A 24,588-nucleotide genomic window follows, 5' to 3' on the forward strand; every position below is an offset into this window, starting at 1 on the left:
ATTGTCTGGATACAATTATTTTTTTCTTCTACTATGTTTCGCAATTCTTTTCGATATAATATTGGAACATCTCTAAAATATTAGATTACGTCTTACTCTGTTTTTATCTAAATAAACATTATTGCAACTTATAGATATCATGATTGCGTCAATGAATATTTACGCTGCGACATGTGAGTAGACTTCTGTCGCGATTTATTTCGGCATTACGTGATCCGTTTCAATACAGACAACTAAATAATAAGTTATATCTATTACTCAGACAAAAGAACAAAGAACTTGTTTAAAAAATGTTCAAATGTTTACTTTAATTATTTTTAAAAATGTTTACGAAAGACTACCATAAAATGTTTTTAAGAAAAAAAAAAAACAAATTATTTCTAAATTATCTTTATATATTTTATTATATTTTAAAAACTTATAGAATATTATTATTACCGATAAAAAGCTAAAAGATGTAACTTAACATGTAAGAAATGTTAAGAAGAAACTGAAATATTTTCTATATTTAACAATGTTACTATTTGTATTATGCAACACTAAACAAACAGATGTTTGTAGAATGATATACGAGATTGACATCGCAAAATAACAAATATGATGTATGTATCGTACAAAGTATTATCTCATTATATAGCACATTTTAATCTTCCAGAAAAAAGAAGAATGAGATGCCATCTAAGGATGATCTTGTCAAGTTTTCGATAAACTTCAATATCGATTGGTACAAACAGGTAACATCATTTGATAAATACAGAGAATGCGACAGTGACGAATTTAACCTCTATTCTTTTAGCGGCATTTACATTATCTAATAAATGAATAAAGCAAATAAATAGAAAAAACAGATATAAAAAATTCTAAAAAAGTAACGAATATAAAATAAAACATACAATGGTTTTTCTGACGCGAGTTTTAGCCTATGCTAAAAATGTAAGTAAACTGTTGAGAATTAAGTATTACACAAACATTATAATTATATATATTAACTAGCAATGAAAACACTTTTCTTGCAGTACACGAGAAAATATCTACGTTCCAGATTCATTGACACCCTGCGTTTACATGTTAGGGGAGGAACAGGAGGTGCTGGTTTGTCTCGTTATGGTGGAATCGGAGGTGCAGGTGGTAATATATATGTAGTTGCAAAAGATGGGCTAACATTGGAAAGCGTTGCTCAGACCTTGAAAAGCAAACGGATCACAGCGGAACCAGGAAGTGACAGTTCTGCAAGAGGAATTATAGGTTTAGCTGGTAAAGATAAAATTATTACAGTTCCACGTGGCGTTGTAATATACAATCAGAACGAAGTATTATTAGGTAAGCATTTTTTTTTAAACTAACTTTTTATTTAAAACTATATATTTTATTATTTCTCTTCTCTTTATTGAAAATTTAGGTGAATTAAATGAAGAAGATTCAAAATTATTAGTAGCTAGAGGTGGCTTAGGTGGTTCTGAACAAACAGGCTATTGTGGTTTGAAAGGAGAATCTCAGGTTATAAAGTTGGATTTGAAATTAATTGCTGACATCGGGCTAGTTGGCTTTCCCAATGCTGGCAAGAGTACATTCTTGAAGGCAGTTTCAAATGCTAAGCCTAAAATTGCTGATTATCCTTGTAAGATATTTTATACATCTAATTATTCTCAAATATTTATCAGGTTCCGCGTAAACCTGTGTTCATCAATATAGACTTACTAAATTGTCATATTATTTTTATATTTTCTGTTCTTACAGTTACTACTATAAGGCCTAAATTAGGAATTATAAAGTACAGCGATTTGAGAGAGATCACTGTTGCGGATTTACCGGGTCTGATTGAAGGTGCACATATGAATATTGGGATGGGTCATAAATTCTTAAAGCATATTGAAAGAACAAAGCTGCTTTTGTTTATCGTAGATATACAGGGATTTCAATTGTCGTCAAAGCATGTTCGTAGATCTTGTTTGGATACAGTAGTCTTGTTAAACAAAGAGATTGAACTGTATAAACCAGATTTATTAAAAATGCCAGCTATGATTATAATTAATAAACTTGACACCGACAATGCTGACAGTATTCTTAAAGAGATTAAACCAGCACTGCAAGATTTGTCAAAATATGTATCTACATGTCCAGAGGAAATGCAGCCCGAACAAGTAGTACATTTCATTGATATTTTACCGACATCCTTAATCTCAAAAAATAAGAATAATATAGAAATGATCAAATACAGAATACGAAAAATATTAGATAAATACGAAGAACAGAAACATGCTATTGAACATGGTAATTTAGACTCTCGATTGATGGAGAGGATAAAACGAAGACTCGAAGAGCACACTCCAACCGTTGTATAAATTTATAATATATTTATAATATGTAAAATAAACATTTTGTACATAAATATTAGAGATGTATATTTTATTCAAAGTCTAATTTTACCAATCTACATTTTATGTTTGCTGCTTGCACTCTTTCAACCCAACTTTCCCCGAACGGTGCATCTTTATCGACAGTTATCTTTTCAATTTCCTTTCTATCTCGCATAATACCGACATTCGCCATCCACTTCTCCGCACCATTCCATGCTATCATTACACCGTTGTCATTGCATAAACGAGGTGGAGTTCGAACGAAATTAAAACCTCTTTTTGAGCAAACAATTTCCAAAGCCTTTGCCAGGAAATTATTGCAAGCCACTCCGCCAGATATTACCTGCATTTAAACATATATGTAAAACAAATATGTAAATGAACAAAAATCGAAAGTTAACAAACATAATTTTATATTTGCATACCAAAGTTCGCCTTTCTTGTGGTATCAAGTTCTCGTTATTAATAAATTCCATTGCCCTCTGCGTTCTGAGACATATGTGTTTTACGAGACACAACTGCACAGCAGCACATAAATTATAAACTTCGGATATTTCCGTGCTATCATTAATATCAAAATTTATTTGTTTATTAATATATTTAAAACTGTTGCTTAATAAACTCGAGAAACTGAATTGACAATCTCTGTGTTTTGTTAAGATAGGCATGAAAGTAAATTTAGTTGGATCTGTTGCTTTACTCGCCGCGCTTTCTATTGCCTGGCCACCACTCATATGCGAAAATTCCGATATATTTGCAAGTTTAAGTCTACGAGCGATCTACAAATGCCATAAAAATTTTATTGGCCAATTTTTGGTGTAAATTAAATAAAAATTTGCAATTAAAATAAACAAAAAGTATACACATACAAAATAAAAAATTTACCTTGTCCAAAATTTCACCAGGTGGATTATCTAATGTAGTACCTAATATATAAAATTTATCAACATTTTCAACAATCGCTAGTAAACTGTGGCCACCTGATACAAGCAAAACAAGAAAAGGAAAGTCTACCTATAAGATATATATGAATAATTCATATTAGTTGTAATATACATTTTATATGTATAATCACAGTTTCAACATACTTTCTGAACCATTCGTACAGTTAGTGCGTGGGCTTCCATATGATGTATCGGTATATATGGTTTGTTACCAATTCTAGAAAGATATTTGCCAAAATTATTTCCCACGGCAAGTGATAAGAAAAGACCTGGCCTAGTTGTAGTTGCGATAGCATCTATATCTCTTAATCTTAAATTTGCCAATTTTAGTGCATCCTCACAAACTGTAGTAATGTATTCTCTATGCAGGTCACTGGCAAATGTAGGTATTATACCACCATTGCTAAAAATAAGAATACGATTATTTGCCCTGAAAGAATTTGTAATAATTTTGTATATAACAGTCTACATTTGCATTCACTTTGAAGATTAAAGTTTGTAAATCTTTTTATCCAAATAAATTTGTACATTATCTAATAAATAAATGCCATAAATATATTTTATTTTAATTTAACTAGTTGATAAATTTTCTGATAATAATTGTTTAGCGTATACTGAATTCACTATATCGATTATAAAGATACATATGATTTTCAAGATACGGTAGTCATATTTACTTTAAATGAATAAGATGTTGCGAATTTATTGATTCGCTTAATATTTTTCCTGTGGTGTCTACGATTCCGCATCCTGTGTCGTCGCAGCTCGTTTCGATCCCTAAGATGACAGCCGGTTTATCGTCCGCAAATTTTCGTATCGCGTTCAATGTCTGGCTATATGTACGTAGAAATTTTGAACGTTTCAACCGACAAAGCTCGAACGACATTTTACGCGATAAAAGATACGCGCATCTGACCATTTCGTATCGAAAATATTACAGATTACCAAGCAGGTTAAGCAGATATAGGTTACAAAAAATTAAAAATATTCTGCCAAGATATGCGCGAATACGCGTTCACTTTAATTGTATAATTGGTGAATGATTTAGTTTAGCGGCCTCACGTGTTATTTAGCGTAATATATATCAATGATTTCATCATCAACAAAGCTGTTGAAATATTTAAATACGCATAATCGGACGCGCACAGCGTGCGGGTGAAATGGGAACGAATTCGTTCATTCATTCATTGTCAATCGATCGATTTATCATGATCGCGGGACCGCGACTCTCCGCGCATCCTATACGTCAGCACGAATCGTCACCAAATCGCTACTATCACCGTCCACCGTCGTCGTTGGTCGTCGCTGGTCGTCGCTGGTCGTCGCTGGTCGGCTGGTCCCTGGTTGTCGTCGCCGCTACTCCGACCGCCATCGCTATCGCCACCACTACAAGTGTTCACAACAATGATCGCGCCGGTTGTATTTTAGGTTAATTCGCTCGTGTGTGATCTCTATTCTGTAGTTTATAAACTCTCTCTACGGAGTGAAAATGGACAATAAAATAACTATATACGACCCCGACGAAGAGGAAGTAGAAAATGATATATTGCGTGATATCGAACCGGTCGTGTGGATCAATGACGATCCAAATTACGATTTGGACGAGGTTAACATGTTTTTTCACAGAGTCGATTCGGATCAAATTATATACGAGGAAAAAAGGAAAAAGTGCAAATTTATCGGTAAATATGTCATGGGTGATGTTCTCGGTGAAGGTAGTTATGGGAAAGTGAAAGAGGTACTGGATTCGCAAACGCTTTGCCGAAGAGCGGTCAAAATATTAAAGAAGAGAAAACTTAGGAGGATACCGAACGGGGAACAAAACGTTCAACGGTGCGTTCGACGAACCGTATCTCTTTACGAATGTTAAATGTGTCGATATCATGGGTGAATCTTATTATCGTTACGTGCACAAATAATGCAACGATATCATCGCGATATCTTTCTCGCGCGTTTTTCTCGCTTGCACATTTTAACAGCAACTCACATTTTACAGGGAAATAAAATTGTTAAGAATATTGAAACATAAAAATGTAATAAATCTCGTAGACGTTTTATACAGTGATGAAAAAGAAAAGATGTATCTAGTTATGGAATTCTGCGTGTGCGGATTACAGGTAAATCTTAAGGAGAATACCTTTCTTCCTATTATTTTAAATTATTAAACATGTAATATGCGTCTTATGTGCGTCATATTGTACAAAGTTGATTTCGAAAGATGACACTTTATAATGTCGATTTTGTACGATAATTACAATTAATTGAAAAATATTTTACATTTACGCGCGTTTCAAATAGTTTACTTTGAAGCGATTAAAATTACAAGCAAATAATTTGTGTTAATATCAAGTTCGATCTATCTGGCCCATATTTGCGTGATGATAGTTGCTTTGCACGTTGTAAAAACGCAATATTTTAACAAGAAGGAAAATGCTTAAATCGTTAAACTTTTAATCGCAATATCTGTAACACAGGCTTGCATGAATTAACAACAATTAGATTTCTATTTATTAGATTCTTTACAGGATATGTTGGAAAGCACACCAACCAAGAAGCTTCCACTTTGGCAGGCACACGATTATTTCTCTCAGTTGTTGGACGGTTTAGAATATCTTTACAGTAAAGGGATAGTTCACAAAGATATAAAACCTGGAAATTTGTTACTAACTCTAGATGGTACTTTGAAGATTAGCGATTTTGGTGTTGCGGAGGTATGAGGTCTTCTATAATTTCTTATCTTGGTCTACAAATCTATGCACACTTTTTATTGATATAATTATAAAGACTGATGTTTCTAATAACGAATAAAAGTTCCGAAATAGAGCGTTTTTTATTTACAAAATGTTGCGCGCGTGCGCGTGTATGTACGTACATACACATTTTGCAATCATGCGTGTTTCATTCCTATTTGTGATTACGCATCTCCACTGTGCTAGGCATTAGACATGTTTTCCAAAGACGATACATGTACGATAGGTCAAGGATCTCCAGCGTTTCAACCACCAGAAATCGCAAATGGCTGCGAAAGTTTCTCAGGTTTTAAAGTAGACATATGGAGTAGCGGAGTTACATTGTAAGTGCAAAGCTGTTGCAACAGCTACAACATTATAAAAAAGAAAAACAAGTGGTACATCTGTACATTTTACAGGTACAACATTACCACAGGTTTATATCCTTTCGAGGGAGACAACATATATAAATTATATGAAAACATTGGAAAGGGTGAATATACTGTACCGAAAGAAGTAGAGGAACCTTTAAAGTCTCTTATAGAGGGAATGTTGCAAAAAGATGCGGATAAAAGATTTACATTGCAACAGGTTAAAAGACATGCTTGGACCATATGCGAACATCCTAAAACACAACAACAAGTACCGATACCTTCTCTTAAAAGCAACGGATGCCACAGCATGACCGTCTTGCCATACTTGATGGAATATCATTACGGAGTCGATGACAATCCTATATATTATACGGAACACGAGCTGAATGGTACGTCTCTGTTGCAGGCACTTAAATATTTTTCATTTTCCGAAAAGGAATTTAAATAGATTGCAAGATGAAAAATTTCAGTGTGTGATTCACTATCTTTCTATATATTGATAATATCGCAGTGAACATAACACTCTAATGAACAATTCTTTTTTCTCTAGAAGAACGAAGACTTCAAGAACTGGATCGCATTAGCGAGGATCAGAAAACGACCACGTGTAATAGTCATCATAACAAGTGTAACACGAACAGTCAAAACAAACGTAGATGGCGTAAGCCAATTTCATGTATTAGTATTAAAAGATTTCCATCTTGTAAACCATCGTGATTGCCATTTCGCTGATTGTGTCTCGCGTACATTTTCATTCGTATCTCACTGACCATGTCAGTTACAAAGTTTCTCTGTAATGGAGTCAACTGAGAGTGAGCAAGGATACAGAGTGTACGAGACGCATGTGTAATCTAGCTACACAAATGGAAAATGCAAGACTTTTAAATCGGTTCAGAGAAGTGTCGGACGTGTAAAGATTGTGATATTAAGATTAAAATCATGTAGCGAATAATTCAGTGACATCCTCGATGATTCATTGCCTAGGAGACGCCCAATCAAAGTCACATTTCGTTCTGGTGCCATATTGACAACGCGATTAATAAAATTAATCGTCTCACAATTGTTGCATTCTTTATTGTCGAATCTCCGAATACATCCTTATCCTCCGCAAGATCTAGTTCGCACAAAATCGATTGCAGGTATTCGCAGATATCGCGCAAATCATGTTTCAATTTTATACTGTAGTAATGAATAACAGCTGAAATTGATTTGTCACGTAGTTGTTACACGCGATGGCACGAACGATTATGAAAAGAAGTTAAATTCAATTCAATTGAATGTCGCTCGTTAAGAAGCCTGTGTTTATAACTTGTTTCTATTTTATAAATATTAAGATTTCTTTGAGAATCTCAAAAAAAGGGTTCAAGGGCTTTTCTGCAAGACACTGGAGTACAGGAGTAAAGTTTGCGATGCGATGTTTACCATTTGAATTTTTTTTTTTTCAGACGTATGTTGGTATGTACGACTGTTGGTTGTTTGATTGAGATTGGAAAATGTATTATAGCATCGACAACGTGACCGATGATCCTGATGACGATTGTCGACTTGTGCTACTCACGCTGCACTCAGTTGCACTCGGTTACAGCATAACCAATATCATTCACTGCCGGCCAGCCACGGCTCTCGCATCGATTCGCTTCGGCTGTTTTTACAAAATAGAAAATCACAATTGTTTTCTGAGATAATTTAAATCGTGATCGATTCAAATAGTAAAGTATGGTTTTCTTGTCATTGAATCTTTTAGTCAGATCTCGCGGACCTGACGAGTTTTGGCGAAAACGAAAAATATTCAAGCTCGCTGCGGTAAGCGATTTATCACGATAAATATTTCTAAGTATCCCTGATAATACGAAATGTATTGAAAATCGTAATAAGATCAAATGAAAAATGTCTAACAGTTTTTTTTATGTTGTTTTCATTGCGACAGCATTACTATGGTAGGAGAAGAAATTGTTATACCGTAGCTATCAGAGGCGTACAGAAAGCTCTGATATACTGTACTCAAAGCAGGCAATTGAAAAAAGAGGATATGAAAGAGGTAAGGTGAAATTTGTGAAATAAGCTTTGCAAATCTGTGCATATTATAAAACTTTTCTTCATGATCTAACATATTCATCGTCTTTTCCATCTTTAGTTGCGGGAGCAGAGGTTAGAAGCTGCTACGAATGAACATGGTATAAATTTCTCGATTCTTAAAGAGGGATTAACAAGATGCAATATTCTATTAAATCGAAAGTCGTTGGCTGATTTGGCAATTTGGGAACCTCGCTCTTTCAAGGCCATTGCAGATATCGCGTGTGCAAGGGCAAAACAAGATCATTTCAAGGCTACCACCAATACTCAAGTACCCAATAGTGTTATTGTAAGGGGTCTAATTAAATGAATCATCTCGCAAGTCTAAGACGAGTTCTTTCTTTTTGACACATTTATTTTTTAACTTTGTCCTCTGAATCTCTAAAATTTATATTACATCATCGTTGTACCATTGGTAATAGTAGAGACAGAAATCTAAGAATGTTTAAATTTTGCTAATCTTCTACCTCCATGATACATATATCTCTGTATTGTAAAAAATTTCAAAATCGCATATTCAGCAACGATCGTCCAACATGTTGAGTCATTTTTGAAATCTTCAGCTAGATCTCATTGTAACATTGTTAATAAATTAGAATAGGTGAAGATATATGACAAATAAGGATAGAACTCTCCATTGTAATATTACATTTTGTTAAATCTTATATAATCGAACACTATATGTGACTTGTATAATCTCAACATATTTCATCTCATTATGTAGTTTTATTAAAATTACGTCTGTCTCATCGATTGTTCAACAACGAGCATTGACAATTTGTACAAAATCAGGCTTCAACGACGCACCGCCGACTAAAAATCCATCGATATCCTTCTCTTTTGCCAAGTCCTTGGCATTAGTTGCCGTCACGGAACCACCATAGATAATTCGCAAAGTTTGCGCGACGTCGCCTTTGACATTCTTGGATAACCACTCTCGTAACTTTTCGTGAACTTCTTGCGCTTGCTGTGGTGTCGCAGTTTTACCTGTACCGATCGCCCATACCGGTTCATAAGCCAAAACCACATTATCCCAAGATTTAATTTTATCCGCTATCGCCTTAGTCTGCCTATAAACTACTTCTTCCGTCTTTCCTGCCTCGCGCTCCTCCAATTTCTCACCTATACACGCGATCACCTAAAAACCATGCAAATTAATCTCCGTTTCCTTTTCTTTTATTTTTCAACCAATTATTGTAGCATAACGTTTTTCTTCCCTTCATATATAGTATTTTATAGAAATTGAATATTATTAATTCCTGTATTTACTTTCAATCCAGCCTCTAAGGCATGTGCAATTTTCTCTGCAATTAACTCGTCCGTTTCACCAAATACATTTCGACGCTCAGAGTGACCAAGTATTACCCAAGGAATGCCATTATCCAGAAGCATAGCCGGACTGATTTCACCGGTGAATGCGCCTTTGGAAACTTTGTATGCATTTTGTGCACTGACGTCAATATTGTTGGGAACGATAGAAGTCACGTACGTGAGGTATATTGAAGGAACGCCAACTACAACCTCTATAAATTACAAAAATAATTAATAATCCAAGTTGTTCGATTACAGGAAATTCATATAGAGCAAAGATTGAGAATGATGAAAAGAAAAACAATATGTTGTTACATAAGCATCAAGTGTCACTGTTAGACTCTTAATCTAAGTGTACGTAAAGAATCTGTACATAAATGCAATGGCTTGAGAAATTGTTGTTTTATCGTTTCGATTTTTTTCCTTAGATCCATTTGTCCTGTCAACGTTGATCCTCGTCTGAATTTCTCCGCGTGTGTACAATTACGCAAATGCATAATTGTGATCACACGATTCAATGAATAACGAGTTTTAGCTGTGCGATAATTGACGAGACATTCTGATCCTAGTGAGAGAAATGAGAGAGCCACATACACAGAGAATGATATCGACATTCACATACCGACGTTAGGATCGAGCGGACCGGTCTTCAGGAACGCGACGATGTCATCGATCTCGCTCTTTGTACCATTCATCTTCCAATTACCGCCAACGAAAAATTTGCGCACCATGTTTCTCGCTTGTGCCTCTCGTGACAGGTGACACCTTTGAAATGTGGGATCTGTAAGAGAGCAGCCTGGCAACTTTGTGTTTTGGTCGAACGAACTCGAAACCTCCTGCCTACTCCTGCCTACTCTGACCTTCGCGCGCGAGCCAAGGTGAACGAGTAAGACTCTCCTCTCGCACTTATCGTCCCGTACTCTCGCTTGCTTCTCACTCTCGTCGTCTCACTCCGTCCGAGATCCGAGATTCCACGATCCCCTCCTTACTTTCATTACAACTAATTCTCCCTACCATTTGACTCACCATCGGGACGCCTAAAAGAACCACCGCCGAATCTAGGATCTCCGCAGATATCCGATTTCCAACACTGCTGCGTATTTGTTATTGCGCACGTAATCATAGTAAATAAAGGGTGCTTTCCATTTAGTGACACAAGTCGACACAAGTATCGTTTTGTCCTTGTTAATTATTGAAAGTCAAGAAAGATAAAACGATATTGTTGTGTCGTGTACTTGTGTCACTAAATCGAAAGCACTCAAAGTCAAGAATAAAATAAAACAAATAGGAAAAGTACTATGCATATACACGAAATCTTATTTAATTTCTGTCAATAGCGCGCTGACGCGTGTACTTCACACCGACGCATATGCCACGGAAATATATAAAGATTTGACTGTAGTGAAGTAGATTATTTTTCAACTTTCAAGTGCAGAAAGTGCAAGAGAGCGCGGTCGAAAGAAACAAGGCAAAAGACTCCGGCTCTCAAATCAGTGAAAAATGCATGAAAACTGATTCGCATATTCGCTTTTCCTCGGTAATTTCCACAAAATTGATGCAGATAAAATTTGAAAATTCACACACTCGCGTCTTACCGCGTTTTAAAGTCGTATATAAGATACGATTTACGATCGGATCGCTAACCTCTCGCAAACGTTTCGATAACTCGTAAATTGACATTTTCTTATTAATACAATAGGGTAAATCTTTATACTTACGATGCCTGACGCCGATAGAATATCGAAACGCCAAGTTGCCGCGAGTTACATGTATATGTATAATGTTCGTCAAGATGGCCTTTATCGATGACATTGCAAAGCCTATTGAAATTTTTACATAACACAAAGGGTCAAAGTAACAATCGCCAACCTCTCATTTGAAACCACCGTTTTTGTTAGCGCGGTAACAACTGATAATTCAAGGATTCGTATAAAATAAATTTATCAATTCGATTCGATTCATTATCGATACAAGAGGCACGCGAATGATCCTTGTAACTTTGTATGCGTATTTCTCTTTATTCCGAATGGATTCTGTGACTTGACAAAAATTGTAGATCTCTAGTTTCGTTATGTCGTCCAAGATTGCGTTTGTCATTCGTAATCCGTTTGTTTTAGAACATGGCAAGCGAAGAAGTAATTGAGGCTAATAAAAAGCCACAACCTGTATTTAAGAATCGTTCGTTTCAACAGAAATTTCGGCCGACTAGTATTACTGGGAAGAAACGTACTTGGCGATCGTTGAAACAAGTTTTGGCTCAGGAGCGTTCATTGCCATGGCCAATGACGGTAAAACACTGTACGCATCGAGTGATACAACTTTTATTTCCCCTTGTTTATACATTAATTGGAAAATATTTATGTTGCAACAAGATATCTTTAAATATTTCGCACGCGAGATTAGAAGCAAAAAAAAAAAAAAAAAAAAAAAACAATTTGGAAACATGTATTATTTTAGGAGGGAGAGATTTTTCTATCGTTTTGTGATACAAATTCACATTTCAGATAGCTCCATTAATGCACCGCCGAGTTTCAAGCCTGCGAAAAAGTACTCTGATATTTCCGGATTACCGGTGAGTATAGAAATTGCCTTCACACGATCCAAGATCAACTAGTCAACTTTTTTTTTTTTTTCACATTTTCTCGCTTTTTTACGCAGCTCTATGTATCCGTAAACTGCAACGTTTGTAAACTATTTTTACGTTTTTATAGGCACGATACACGGATCCGCAAACTAAGTTATATTATGCCACTGCGGAAGAATTTGCCACGGTTCGCAGTTTACCGATGGACATAACGGCTGGATATTTGGCTTTACGCGGAGCATCTAGTATCGTTGGTTAAATGATCCAATCATCTCGACATGGGCTAACGATCGCTGTGTCGTGGTCCACACATAGTTGGACATTCGATATAACACCCAAGTTTGCAACGTTTTCGTTATACGAACATCTGTACGCATTTCGCAAGCGTTGCTACTCTTACATTTCGTTTATAGAAGAGGTATTTGGATAGGAATGGAGAATAAAATGGGACGGATTCAATCGAGAGACAGAATAAATCAAGTATCGATATTTTTTTATATCTCACAGACAACATTTATAACATTTCGTCGTGTCTGTTAATGTGCTTTGTAGAGGATTTTTCAAAATGAACAATTCCATAAATGATTTTGGTTATTTTCATTTCTTTTTATCCTTTTTTTATCTCCGTTACTTTACACAGTACATTATTAAAAAAGCTTGTCCATTATAACTTAGTATATGAACTATTAGCTAATGAGGGAGGCGGGAGGTGTGAAGGATCTTTCAGACCTGGTATTTTCCCATTTCCGTCGATTGTTGCCGCACTGTATCTTTACGGTTTCTTTTTAGTCCAGTTTGCGCGTCCCGTTTGCTACTTGCAACACGGCCATTTTAACAAATTTGCAATTGAAGATACAAACAGCAAGGCCTACTGAAATATTGCCCAGTTGTGCACTATCCTTAGGTTGCCATTTGTTTTTAATGTAATTAATTACTTAGTCGATCGATGTGATTATTTTATCGCTTTAGTCGTACAAATCGGGAAGATCTTCGTCGTCGCTATCGGCATCGTTGTCCCCTAATTCATCCAAGTCATCGAAATTTGGCTTACTGTCACCAGAACCACTTAAACCACCCATTTGTCGCATCATCTGCATAAGATTGAGGAAAGAACGGGAAGCAGGGGAGATGAATCAATTGATACTTATATTTATGAAACACTATATGATATGAGTATATACGTGTCCTTACCTCTTCTAAGTCTGGCGGGCTACCTTCATCATCGGTATCATCCTCGTCCTTCCATTTGTTGAAGTCACTCTTCAACCAATGAGCCTTTGTTTTATCTTTAATTAGCCGTGGCCAATATGGTCCCTCTTCCTTTTTAGCAAGAACCAATTCAAAAGTCCTGCCCTTCAAATTTTTCACTGTTTTGCTGGGCTCGATTTCTTTATACAAATTAATCGTAATTTCGTGCATTTTTTTATCTGTACCTCCCTCTCCTTTGAAGTATATCTTTTCTGGTTCAATTTCAATAATAGGATCTTTACAATCTTCTAAACAGATAGTAACATACAAGATATCTTTTCTTTGAGCCCACATAACTGGTGGGGGAGGTATCCTAAAAAAGATGGAAGAAAATGAAAAAATGTTAAAAATGCAAGAATAAAATTTGCAAAATTCACAGTTACCATCCATATTCTATTGTCTACTTTAAATTAAATCATTACATTATCAAATGGAGTTACCTCTGCAAATCTTTTCGTATAATAATAAATTATTATGATAAAGAATTCTTTTTCTCATTTTCGATGGATGCATATTAATGGAAACTAGATATCTCGCTATCAAAAAGCATCAATTTAGAAAAAGGGATGAGAAAAAAGGACATAAATTTGACACGAACTTGATAATTAAAATTTAAAATCTTGACGAAACTCTAGTTCTTTTCAACTTCGTGTCGCTCTCTCTTTCTATTGATAATTAGTCTGATCATTACACTTGACTGAATGAAACGGTACTTAATGATTTTCATCATTTGGTCGTCTCTCATGCGCCACTTGATTGGTTACGCAAATCGTGAAAAATCGTGCGAATAAATGAACCGATTCCCACGTGCACGGAGTGTATTCTATCCTGTAGGACCTGTTGTACCCTTATAGGTTAAGGACGAAAGCTCCTACAAACTAAAGCGGTGCCTGGCATTCGGATCGTGAATATATAGGTGAGACAAATATTAGGCAAGATATGTCGTCAATTAGGAGAGGTCGACTTTTGTCACACGCATTCGTTACGAGACGAAATCGTGACATGCGATTTTTCCAAAAAATAAGTCGTCCGTCTCCACCGTTCTCCGGCATGCCATGGCGACGTTCGCGACTGCTCGATTCGCGCGGAGAAGGCGGCGAGTCGCGCGAGAGAAGGACGGAAGGACGCATAAATTGAGGATGGCGTAGAGCGACGCGAGCTAGTATTCGCGTAGAAATTTTTGTTCGAGAGAACGATTGCCATCGCGATTATAGGTCACATCTCGTCTCTGGAAACTTCGAGAATCAATAAAACTGTCCCACCAACATGGCGCGATACTCCGTGAGGCACGGGGCGGCATTTACGCGACCGCGATAATTATTCTTGGCGGCAGGTGAAGACGCGGCCGTGGGGCCCGTTGTCGGGATTGCCGGCGTCAGTCGCCGCGCATAATTTCCGTCCACTTTGATATACTTACTGGCTTTCCTGCGTCATGTTTCCGACCGCTTCGCACGCAACGAGAATGAAACAAACACACAGCGCATGTAGCGCACTCACGTACCGCCTGCGCGCCCGCGCCAAGAACTCGATTCGAGATATCTCGTATATCGGCTCGTCTCTCATATCGGAAATATCGAAACTCGATTAGATTCGACTTTTCAAGACTCTCGATCTGCGCTGTGCACTGCGCGCAATTTTGTTCCGCAATCTACCTCACTTTTGAAATTGCTTGAGATTATGGAACATATATATATAATCAAACACAATTTTTGAAAAAGCGCGTCGCTATGTTTTTCAACACACATTTTCTCTTATTATTAGTTGATATTTACTCATTATTGATATTATTTAATGAGTAATTGAAAACATTTAACGTATATACAAGGAAATGTTTACATTACGAACGCAAGCTAACTTTCACACTATTCAGCTTTCCATGCGTAAATTTATGAATCAGAAAAGCATTTTGATTACAATGTGAATTAATATTAACTCGATTCCTTAATTGCATTTTAATTTCTCAGTTTGTATTTGCTTCACTATTGTCTACAAAAGATAAATTTCTAACTTTTCTCTTTGCCAGATTCGCTTTTTTTCATGTATTTTATTACTATATGTAGAAAGGAGATTATATTAATTCCGTTATTTAAAGTGTGATACGTTGTTAGCAAATATCTTTCGCGCACATGTTATACTCTTAGTAATTTCTTTTAGTTCAATGACACTTCGGGAAAAGCGAGAGAGAGAGAGAGAGAGAGAGAGAGAGAGAGAGAGAGAGAGAGACAGAGAGAAATTTTCTAATTTCTCTTTCTTCGGTATATTTATTACCGGTATGATGGCAAAAGAGAAAAGAGGAATTTCTTTGATCTGTACTCTCGCTACATTCAATTCCACTATTGCGAAAAACGATCATGTGCAGCAGGTCTTTTTGGCAGAGAGAAAAGGTCTTTGATTTGTAAAAATCCGAGCGATAAGAAAAGAAAAATAAAACGTCGATTTCGCATTTAAATTGACATGTTACAAACACATATATGTATATATACATATATGTATATATATATATATATATATATATATATATATATATCCGTGCATTAATAACATATGTATATCTATAAATAAATAAATACATTAAGAGGAACTAATAGAAACAAAGCTGGAGAAACAAAGTTGGAGTTTACAGATTGTAGGTCATACGTTATGGAGGGGGCACAGGGAGAGGAGACGAAATCCGGTGGGGGAATCATTCTTTTACCGCGAACTAACTGGACATGCGGACGCGGGTACAGCAGTTTCTTTCTCCCATAGGTTCGATTCAGGTGCGACTTGCAGTCCTCCACGCGCGTTTTATTCTTTCGTATAGTCCGTGCGTGCGTGCGTGCGTGCGTGCATGCGAACTTGTGTACGTGGGTGCGTGCGAGTGACACGTACGTAAGAGACCGTGGAAAGGCACATCCCTCCCGTATCGTGATCGATCGATCGATCGTACGGCGTAACGCGACGGGACGCGACGCAACACGGAGTGAAGCGAAGCGAAGCGACACATACAGCGACTTTTCGGTGTATTTGATATACGCACACGCACACGCACACACACACACACACACACACACACACACACACACACACACACACACACACACACACACACACACACCTCTTTGCGCAATACGAGCAAAATCTCACCAAGGTAGGGTTATAAGCAGCGAAGAATTATACAATAGTGCAAAATGAAAATAGATATTAGAGGAAGAATTATAAAAATAATAGAAAAATTATAAAAATATACAAAACGATATATCGCGCGCTTAAAAGAAAAAAAACATTCTTGAAAAAAATTTCCGTTTCCGTAAGTATTCACATAAGTATATTTTTAGAGAAATGTTTCATACATTTAAAATTTGTATCAGAGAGAAATAAAATCAATAATATTTAAAGACTAAACACACATACACACACACACACACACGCGCGCGCGCGCGCGCGCGCGCGCACACACACGACATGCAATATATATATATTTTATATTTTATTTTCTGTTTTATTTTATCGCTGTACATTTTATGATAATGAAGCTTTTATAATTGGTGATAAAAATTAACAGTAGTGACAACAAGTTGTGACAAGTTGTTCCTTTTTCTAAAGACGGTACGTCAAAAGATAAAGAGGTTAACGTATTATAAAGATTAAAATTTTATTATCAATTTATAACGTTCGAAAATGTGCAAAGTTCGAAAGATAAACGTGTTGAGCGCATCAAGTTAAACTCTTCACGTCTTTCTATCTTGCCATCTATACATCAATATCAATACGTCAATATCGTTATCAATATCGTCAGTGCATAGAGATGTGAGTGCGAGGAGAAGGTGCTTCCAAAGCGGAAACGGAAAGGTGTGGATGGTAATAGCGACGATGAGCAGGACGACGTGATCTTCGATTTGAAGCGGGCATCGCCACCGGTTGAAGCACCATGTCGACAAGTTCGCTCTTTTACAAGGACAAATACGCGGTAAGTGTCATGAGGCACGCGCACACGCGTGCACGCACGTGTGAACGTATATACGTTTGGCCATTTTGAATTATCATCACTCAGCATTGAATAATAAACACATTCGCGAATTGGCATGCGAATTCTTAATCAAAAGTTAGACGCGTATCTTCGCGCGATAAATATTATTACTTTTGTTTTTCTTAGAATTAATCTCTCGATCGTACGTACAAGAAAATCGGCGCGATAAATAATAATCAATTCGATATAATTTTAAATATACATATATCGGTCAGACCGAGGGAATGCGTGACAGCATCACCCATCTTACTCATGCAGTTATTCGATTGTATACGCTATATACGCTGTACGTGATGCGTATGTTCATGGATTCACGCTTCTATGAAGCGAGAAACTCCAATTGACTGCGGTAAAAGCAGTATATTTATAATGACGTGCTTTCACTCTATCCTCATGATTCCGACAAAATTACGCGCATGTGCACGCGCACATATCCAACGAATGACGTACCACGTCCAGTTCCGCATCTAGATGACAAGGATGTTCGCCGATACAAATCCAGATATAACCGGTCGTTCGATTATTATCCGCAAATGACTAAAGTCAGATAATTATGTCGCAATCGTGTCGATTCTGCACGATATACTTCGATTGCGCGCATTATTTCCGTGAATAGTGCAGCGCGAGTAATGACATCTATGTCTCCTCTTCACACAACATATACCTACCTTTCAGATTTTGTCACAATAAATTCATTGAAAAGTAATCGTCTATCGTTTAGATCGATTAGTTACGTTCTAGCCGAAAACGCACACATACATACACATACAAAAGTGCGCGCGCCCTTTTTATTTTTTGTTTTTCTGTTTTTCTCTTTGAGGAAACACGGTATAATCTCGGTTCATTATCATGTTTGCATAATCGACAGAAATTCGCAACAGGTCAGAAACGATATACACACTGTGGAAAAAACACAATAGACAATATGTTACAAGGTTGAGAGTTTCATATCTCGTTAATGCATCTACCGATATATATATATATATATATATGGAGATCGAATATATATATTTCTCGCATTCTCTCTTTCACCAAAGTAATACATATCATTGAATAATTATAAGATTCGCCTTCGCCCGCCTCGTTTCATTCAAGGTAACAAAAAATTTCAAGTTCCTTTTCCGTTTATAATGACCATCGTATTAATTAATTATTTTAGTCTGCCTATGTCGCAACGTGCTTATTCCTTCGAAAGAAGGCATACGACACGCGTTTGGATCGATTCAGTGCGATTATTACATTACTGGATTATATTAATAAAGTTGCCTGTATCGACTCGTTAATGAAATCATTTTGCCTAAATATCTAACGTTATAAATTGCAAAAAAATACTATATGTGATACCATATGTAGATTATTTTTATAGATTATTTTCTAAATAATTTACGCGCATATGTATTAATTTTAATAAATATTAAGAAATAAAACGATTATAAGTAGAATTGTAATAGAAGAACTTAATATAAAAATATAAAAAGGAACTGAATGCTATGCGATTCTGGCGAATTGTATTAAAGCGAATTGTATAGCGTATAATGATTATCGAAATTGATATTATGGAAATTATTCGGATTACCTTCGAGAGCACCTTCGATTTTGCACCTACGCATTTTGCAGACTGTTTGCTTACGCAAACTACGCGTCGTGAAATTAAGAGGATGTCTTTTTTCTCTTTCTCTCTTGAAGAGAGCACGTTCCCGGACTTTCCGTGGGAGCAGAATCTGTTCCGCTGCGTGGGTCACGCGCTCGTCCGGCATAATAAGATGTATGTCTCTGACATAAGACTTTCACCCCCGAAGGGCACTTTGCCGCGGTCGACTAGATCAGTTTATCACCGTTATTACCGTCCTTATAACCGCGAGAACCCAGCGCAACAAAATTATTCGGGGCTTCCATTATATCCGATATGTGACAAAAATCATCTCTATAATGAAGTAATATTTTACTTTTTATTCAGTTGATAACCAAATGTTACAGGAACAATAGTGCGCGCGCGCGCGCGTGTGTGTGTGTGTGTGTGTGTGTGTATGAGATTCATATATACGAATAAATGTGGGAGGATGGAGGAAGAAGAGAGAGGGAGGTGTCCGCGGGATTGTCCGCGTTTCTCAGCCTTTCTCTCTCTCCTTCCCATCTCCGATTCATCCAGAAGTCTTATTCAATATAATTATGTAATCGAATAAAATTGCCACAAAGAGAGAAACACATGGCCGCTGAACTTTACGCAGTAACTTACTATACTTACAGTTGTTACGTCTGATCTTGCGATCGGCATAAATGCAATTTTGCACGTAAGCACTTTGAAAATATCGACGACATGCAGAATGTTTAACGCATCGAATCGCGGATACGTAACATCGCACATTATACCAAACGTAATAGAAAATTCTTTTTTTTTTTTGTTTATTCAACGTATCTTTTGAGAACGATTGCTTCACCGTTGTTTAAGATTTATACTAGATCTCTACAGAGACGGTGGTTTGAATTAGAGAGAAACTATCTTATACTATCTTATTAAAATTCAAATTAAGATCGATCATGATTGATCTTGTGGCCTTGTCCTTTTTAAAATGATTTAATTGGAAATTAGATAGATTACTAAGAAGAAAACTCGAAAAACTTAGACAATAATAAAGCTAATAGGAATCAGCGCTGTAAACAGTACGCAATTACATGTTTAATTTTAACTTTGTTATTAATAAAAAATGCTAAATGTTTCGATTAGAAACATTTTTGCGTAATCTGCAGTGATACAAAAATGTGATAAGAATGTATATTGTTAATTTGATGACTCTGTAAATTTGCAAAATTAATTAGATTTGTGCATCTCAAGACTCATTATTCAAATTCGTAAATCGATAACGACGTATCTATTGACACATGATTGAATTCAAACTACAAAAGTATAGATTAGAAGCGTGAGATTGTGCACAAGATATTTCGGAAAAACTTTGATAAAGTCACGAACCGATTCGCATTGTGACATGTCAACATCGATTCTTTTTATTATCTATATGTATAATGGCCCTTAGTGAATAATAATTCCTAATCATACTCTTATCATATGCTGTATACTTAAAGTGGCACTCGTGTACTTTTTGCGTTTGTCATAGCATCTCAAGCGGATGACGCGATGAAAGAAACGCCGGTTCCGGTGGACTGTTCGCTTCCGGTTAGTCCCGACAACGGACCGACTACAGTACCGCTATACGATATCGTTGTATCGATTACCAAACGATGAAAAGTGTTCGTCTTCTGAAAGTCCACAAAAGAATCGATATGTCGAAAATAATCATATCTGTTTTCGTTTATGTTTTATGACAAAGTATGTTATTATATATACATTGCAAAAGGTTTAGTTTTTATCGCGAGATAGCTCATTTCGCGACACCAACTGGTATTTGATAAAGTTGCACGAATTATCACTATAATCGAAGATCGAACATGGTATCACCACGTAGAACGCATAATGATTCGCTTGTGTGTGATTTCTTTGCTGTTGTCAGAGAAAACGACACGGAAAACGACTTTACGTACGTGTGCTATACGTGTGCGTTTGAACAACGAAAACTTGTTAACGTTATCTATATTGATCTATATCTATATCATTATCGATAGGATGACTAACTATTGTCGTGCAATCTTTCGAAGTCTGATTACAATCTTTCTTTTTTATTTGATTCAAATTCCAAGTTTGATTTAATCTTTGTCGCGTGTTGTTTGACTTTGTTTTCTTTCTGTTTAGCGTAAATTTTTAAATAATAATCTTGTGTATGAAATTTGGTACATTAGTCTCTCTTTATATAAATATTTCTCAAAGGAGAATCGAGTCTAAAATCGAGTCCAGTAATAAAGTAGGTGATGCGAAGCGCGTCTTGCGCAAAGACGCGCAAGATTCTTTACCGAACGATGTAACGGGGCATAATTCCCTGTATAGGTTTTTACGAGAGATGTGCTTACGCACTATTTCGCGGGACGACAGGTTTATAGCGTGCGATTATTGGAGGATAATATTCTTCTTTATATTTTCCTTCTCTTTTCTATTCTTCCTTTCATCTCCGTCTTCGGAACTAAGACGAAACTAGACTGACTCGCGAGAAGAGAAGAGAAACCACATCTGGTCAGCACGGTTATCTTTTTATAATTAATCACCGTTGATCACCGTCGTTTGTTCTTTCTTTTAGTCCACAAAAGAGAGGAGGAAATTTTTCGAAGGTGTACTTTATACGTTTGAAACTTTTTCGCGGAAATGGAATAGAGAAAGCTATGTTGTAAACGATTGAATTAAAAAGATATGACTTTCATCGAAAGTCGACTCGTGCCTATGTCGAATGTAAAGTGTTAACACTGATTACCGGCGCCTAATTGATAAATAAAATTTATATGTGAAGTATATAGATATAAAAAGAAAAAGTTTCTTGCGCGCGCGCGCGTGTATGTGTGTGTGTGTGCATACATATGTATGTATGTATAAAAGAATGTATTTTTAAACCGTTCTAGAAACCAAATCAAAACCAAAACTGATTAAAATTCAGGAAAGGAAGAGCCCCGAATATCTCGAAAAAATTTGTCAAGATAGATAACGTGATGATTAATGCGATAAGCAACAACGCTTTTGTACGGACACCGCATTATCATCAGTCAATTTTTATCTTTAGCTCGCGTAAAACGCCCAACGTTTTTCAATGGCTCTTCAATGGATTCGCAATATTGCTCCGTCGATCGAAATCATTGAACTACGTCAGCAAAGAGATCATCGCTTAGAAATTACGTGTTTCAATTGTTAATAATGTGACCTAATAATATGATATAATACCTTGGGGATCGGAGAATTAAACTTCCAAGTATAGAAATATAGAGAAAGGAATATATTCGCGCGCACAAGTAGAATCGAATGAATTGAAAAAGGCCGGTCGTTTTACATTTTTGTACCTTTTTACGACAATTATCATTGCAATTACCGTACATAGACAAGTTACGTTACATAGCAACGTTACATCGGCTTAACGTTAGAATGTTTCCGGCCTCACGTCATTGGTTCGCCGATTGGATTCGTCCCAAGGCCTCGTCAAACTCCCACGTGAGTATTCAAGTACGTACAATGTGGTTGGTGTAAGAAAATTGCATACTGAAAATGCGCACTGTTATTAACGGTATACTTTCGGCTTCTCCTCTCGATATGCCGGATACGCGACACATGTTCGAAATCTGCTACGTTGAAAGTGCGTCATCTGACTACGAAAAAGTATGCGCGTACACACATTTATTCGAATTTCCAGAGTCTCTCGCGCGTGTCTTTCAATGCGTATTCTGCGTGCGAACATGGTGAACAACAATTGTGAATGCAATTTCATTTTCAATTTAAAGTTACTTTAGATCTTATACAATTTTCACTTAATTTTGCGATCTGATCGACAAGAGATTTTTATGCAAAATTGAAACTGTCCCTTTCAAGTTTCTTCTAACTGATATAGAGCAATTTTACGGTCGATTTCTTAATTTACGCTTTGTCTTGGCGCTTTGAGTGATTTGTCACTTGTAAAGTAGAGAGAGAGAGAGAGAGAGAGAGAGAGAGAGAGAGAGAGAGAGAGAGAGAGAGAGAGAGAGAGAGAGAGAGAGAGAGAGAATTATAGTGCGCTGTAAGACGGAATACCAAGATTTCGCGAGAAAGTAGCCCGTGGTAAATGTAGAGGAACGTAGAAGGAGATCAGTAGGATGATTCGATGAATTTGTTCAAGTTTTATCTTCGTACCACTTCCTCGGGTAGAATTGTCTCCCGTGCATTTCGCAGTTTCGCGTTAAATTTACGCTGACGCAGCTTTAGCTGTGGCGGAACGTTATTCGATAAATTATAATTACGCGGGATTACATTTTATTGACTCATTCGCCCCGCTCATCGGAGTTGTGTCACCAATGTGGTATCACGATGACGCTTTCATCGCGATGATCTCTAAATTGATTAACATACAAATATTTTACAACGGATTAAGCAGAGGTGCGGATTAAGCAATTTTCATCCTTTATATAAGTAAACTTTTATCTATTTTACGATATAACTTTTGTTAAAATTTGCTCGAGTTTGCCCGACCTTAAAATAGAAACATTGATACGTCGAATGATGTTTCTCAAACGTCTTGTCAAATATATTTATTTCAAGCAAAATCAAATAGTACGTTTGTCGAAAAATACTTTCTTATAAATTCAACCGTTATGTAAAGAAGGGGAGTGGTGTACGAGCGAAAATGCGTACGTCATACAGATGATAAGAACGACGTTGTAGATGGCATGTACATGGCATTATTTCGACAGCGTCGTAATCTAAGCGGTGCAAAATCATTATCATTAAAAGCCACATTTATTCAGAGTGACAGTTAATGAGAGTTATACTTATATTGTGCGAATAATTTCCCATCGAATCGAAGTACAAATAGATGATATTTATGGAGACAACGACAATTTTTTCTATCGATAAACCATGTAGTAAACCTTAAGATTTTTGTAAGATTACAAACCCGATTGTATATTGATAATTAATGACTGAAACGGAAAGAATGAGTGAATAGAAAAAGTTGATTACTATTAATTTTATATAAATGCTTTTCCTGGATCACTTTTTCACGTATCTTTTGCACGATTTTGTCGTGCAATCTGATACACTTTTTTCAAACACCTGTCTCACGTGTGCATTCTCTGCTCAATATACGTATCTTTTTTGAAATCGTGTTCGCATTACGCGTAACGCTAATTATTAATATTATTGTATTTTCTTCATTGCTTCATGATATTGAGATAATATCATAATGTTATTTCCGACAACGTTATTTCCACTACCGTTACTATCGTGATACATCCATGTTTCGCTCGTTGACTCGTATACTAAGAAAATCATAAAAAGATACATTTTTTGACGAATTCAAATATACGCATGTCTCTTGGATTGCACTCTAACGATCAGTCAA

The 24,588-nt window shown here is 36.3% G+C and overlaps 7 protein-coding genes and 1 long non-coding RNA gene across 19 annotated transcripts; 5 read left to right on the plus strand and 3 right to left on the minus strand.

Annotated features, from left to right (window-relative positions):
• Positions 1-563: 563 nt before the first annotated feature.
• Positions 564-2,389, plus strand: LOC105433834 (GTP-binding protein 10 homolog). Of its 2 annotated transcripts, XM_089074283.1 has the most exons (5): positions 564-734; positions 797-933; positions 1,017-1,320; positions 1,400-1,618; positions 1,738-2,389. In XM_089074283.1, exons 2-5 carry the CDS (start codon positions 895-897, stop codon positions 2,340-2,342), a joined length of 1,167 nt encoding a protein of 388 aa, XP_088930409.1. In that variant the 5' UTR covers positions 564-734; positions 797-894; the 3' UTR covers positions 2,343-2,389. The 2 variants fall into 2 exon arrangements, with proteins under 2 accessions (XP_088930409.1, XP_011647595.2); XM_011649293.2 differs by lacking the exon at positions 564-734 and having other exon boundaries at positions 1,043-1,320.
• Positions 2,390-4,678, minus strand: Tcs4 (Threonyl-carbamoyl synthesis 4). 3 transcript variants are annotated; one of them, XM_089074275.1, is made up of 6 exons: positions 4,582-4,678; positions 3,979-4,134; positions 3,446-3,704; positions 3,243-3,371; positions 2,783-3,136; positions 2,390-2,700 (listed from the first exon to the last, which is right to left on the minus strand). In XM_089074275.1, exons 1-6 carry the CDS (start codon positions 4,671-4,673, stop codon positions 2,407-2,409), a joined length of 1,284 nt encoding a protein of 427 aa, XP_088930401.1. In that variant the 5' UTR covers positions 4,674-4,678; the 3' UTR covers positions 2,390-2,406. The 3 variants fall into 3 exon arrangements, with proteins under 3 accessions (XP_088930401.1, XP_025075808.2, XP_088930402.1); XM_025220023.2 differs by lacking the exon at positions 4,582-4,678 and adding an exon at positions 4,364-4,505; XM_089074276.1 differs by lacking the exons at positions 3,979-4,134; positions 4,582-4,678 and adding an exon at positions 4,364-4,505.
• Positions 4,679-4,790: 112 nt separating this feature from the next.
• Positions 4,791-7,464, plus strand: Lkb1 (Lkb1/serine/threonine kinase 11). Of its 2 annotated transcripts, none has more exons than XM_011649285.3 (6): positions 4,791-5,134; positions 5,298-5,418; positions 5,827-6,012; positions 6,238-6,374; positions 6,450-6,793; positions 6,955-7,464. In XM_011649285.3, the coding sequence occupies exons 1-6, from the start codon at positions 4,791-4,793 to the stop codon at positions 7,119-7,121; spliced, it is 1,299 nt and encodes a 432-aa protein (XP_011647587.1). In that variant the 3' UTR covers positions 7,122-7,464. The 2 variants fall into 2 exon arrangements, with proteins under 2 accessions (XP_011647587.1, XP_011647588.1); XM_011649286.3 differs by having other exon boundaries at positions 6,958-7,464.
• A 178-nt stretch (positions 7,465-7,642) lies between these two features.
• mRpL20 (mitochondrial ribosomal protein L20) lies at positions 7,643-8,805 on the plus strand. Its single transcript, XM_011649294.3, has 3 exons — positions 7,643-8,207; positions 8,332-8,442; positions 8,539-8,805. The coding sequence occupies exons 1-3, from the start codon at positions 8,121-8,123 to the stop codon at positions 8,785-8,787; spliced, it is 447 nt and encodes a 148-aa protein (XP_011647596.1). The 5' UTR covers positions 7,643-8,120; the 3' UTR covers positions 8,788-8,805.
• A 6-nt stretch (positions 8,806-8,811) lies between these two features.
• Positions 8,812-11,630, minus strand: Tpi (triose phosphate isomerase). 2 transcript variants are annotated; one of them, XM_011649301.3, is made up of 4 exons: positions 11,507-11,630; positions 10,411-10,569; positions 9,747-10,000; positions 8,812-9,615 (listed from the first exon to the last, which is right to left on the minus strand). In XM_011649301.3, the coding sequence occupies exons 1-4, from the start codon at positions 11,598-11,600 to the stop codon at positions 9,235-9,237; spliced, it is 888 nt and encodes a 295-aa protein (XP_011647603.3). In that variant the 5' UTR covers positions 11,601-11,630; the 3' UTR covers positions 8,812-9,234. The 2 variants fall into 2 exon arrangements, with proteins under 2 accessions (XP_011647603.3, XP_011647604.1); XM_011649302.3 differs by lacking the exon at positions 11,507-11,630 and adding an exon at positions 10,649-10,828.
• LOC105433836 (INO80 complex subunit C) lies at positions 11,088-12,957 on the plus strand. 6 transcript variants are annotated; one of them, XM_089074290.1, is made up of 4 exons: positions 11,088-11,325; positions 11,906-12,086; positions 12,293-12,360; positions 12,500-12,957. In XM_089074290.1, the coding sequence occupies exons 1-4, from the start codon at positions 11,293-11,295 to the stop codon at positions 12,629-12,631; spliced, it is 414 nt and encodes a 137-aa protein (XP_088930416.1). In that variant the 5' UTR covers positions 11,088-11,292; the 3' UTR covers positions 12,632-12,957. The 6 variants fall into 6 exon arrangements, with proteins under 6 accessions (XP_088930416.1, XP_011647602.2, XP_088930420.1 ...); XM_011649300.3 differs by having other exon boundaries at positions 11,981-12,086; XM_089074294.1 differs by lacking the exon at positions 11,088-11,325 and adding an exon at positions 11,465-11,488.
• Positions 12,955-15,196, minus strand: p23 (cytosolic prostaglandin E synthase). Of its 2 annotated transcripts, XM_089074289.1 has the most exons (4): positions 15,038-15,196; positions 13,564-13,933; positions 13,308-13,463; positions 12,955-13,243 (listed from the first exon to the last, which is right to left on the minus strand). In XM_089074289.1, exons 1-3 carry the CDS (start codon positions 15,181-15,183, stop codon positions 13,338-13,340), a joined length of 642 nt encoding a protein of 213 aa, XP_088930415.1. In that variant the 5' UTR covers positions 15,184-15,196; the 3' UTR covers positions 12,955-13,243; positions 13,308-13,337. The 2 variants fall into 2 exon arrangements, with proteins under 2 accessions (XP_088930415.1, XP_011647605.2); XM_011649303.3 differs by having other exon boundaries at positions 12,955-13,463.
• Positions 15,197-16,304: 1,108 nt separating this feature from the next.
• LOC148937101 (uncharacterized) lies at positions 16,305-22,042 on the plus strand. The gene is made up of 2 exons (XR_016138695.1): positions 16,305-17,569; positions 20,743-22,042. It is a non-coding gene; the product is annotated as an uncharacterized LOC148937101 (long non-coding RNA).
• The last annotated feature ends 2,546 nt before the right edge of the window (positions 22,043-24,588 follow it).

The sequence above is a fragment of the Pogonomyrmex barbatus genome, unplaced genomic scaffold (assembly GCF_055798465.1).
Source record: "Pogonomyrmex barbatus isolate J1 unplaced genomic scaffold, ASM5579846v1 scaffold17, whole genome shotgun sequence".
In the NCBI taxonomy this organism is placed as follows: domain Eukaryota; kingdom Metazoa; phylum Arthropoda; class Insecta; order Hymenoptera; family Formicidae; genus Pogonomyrmex; species Pogonomyrmex barbatus.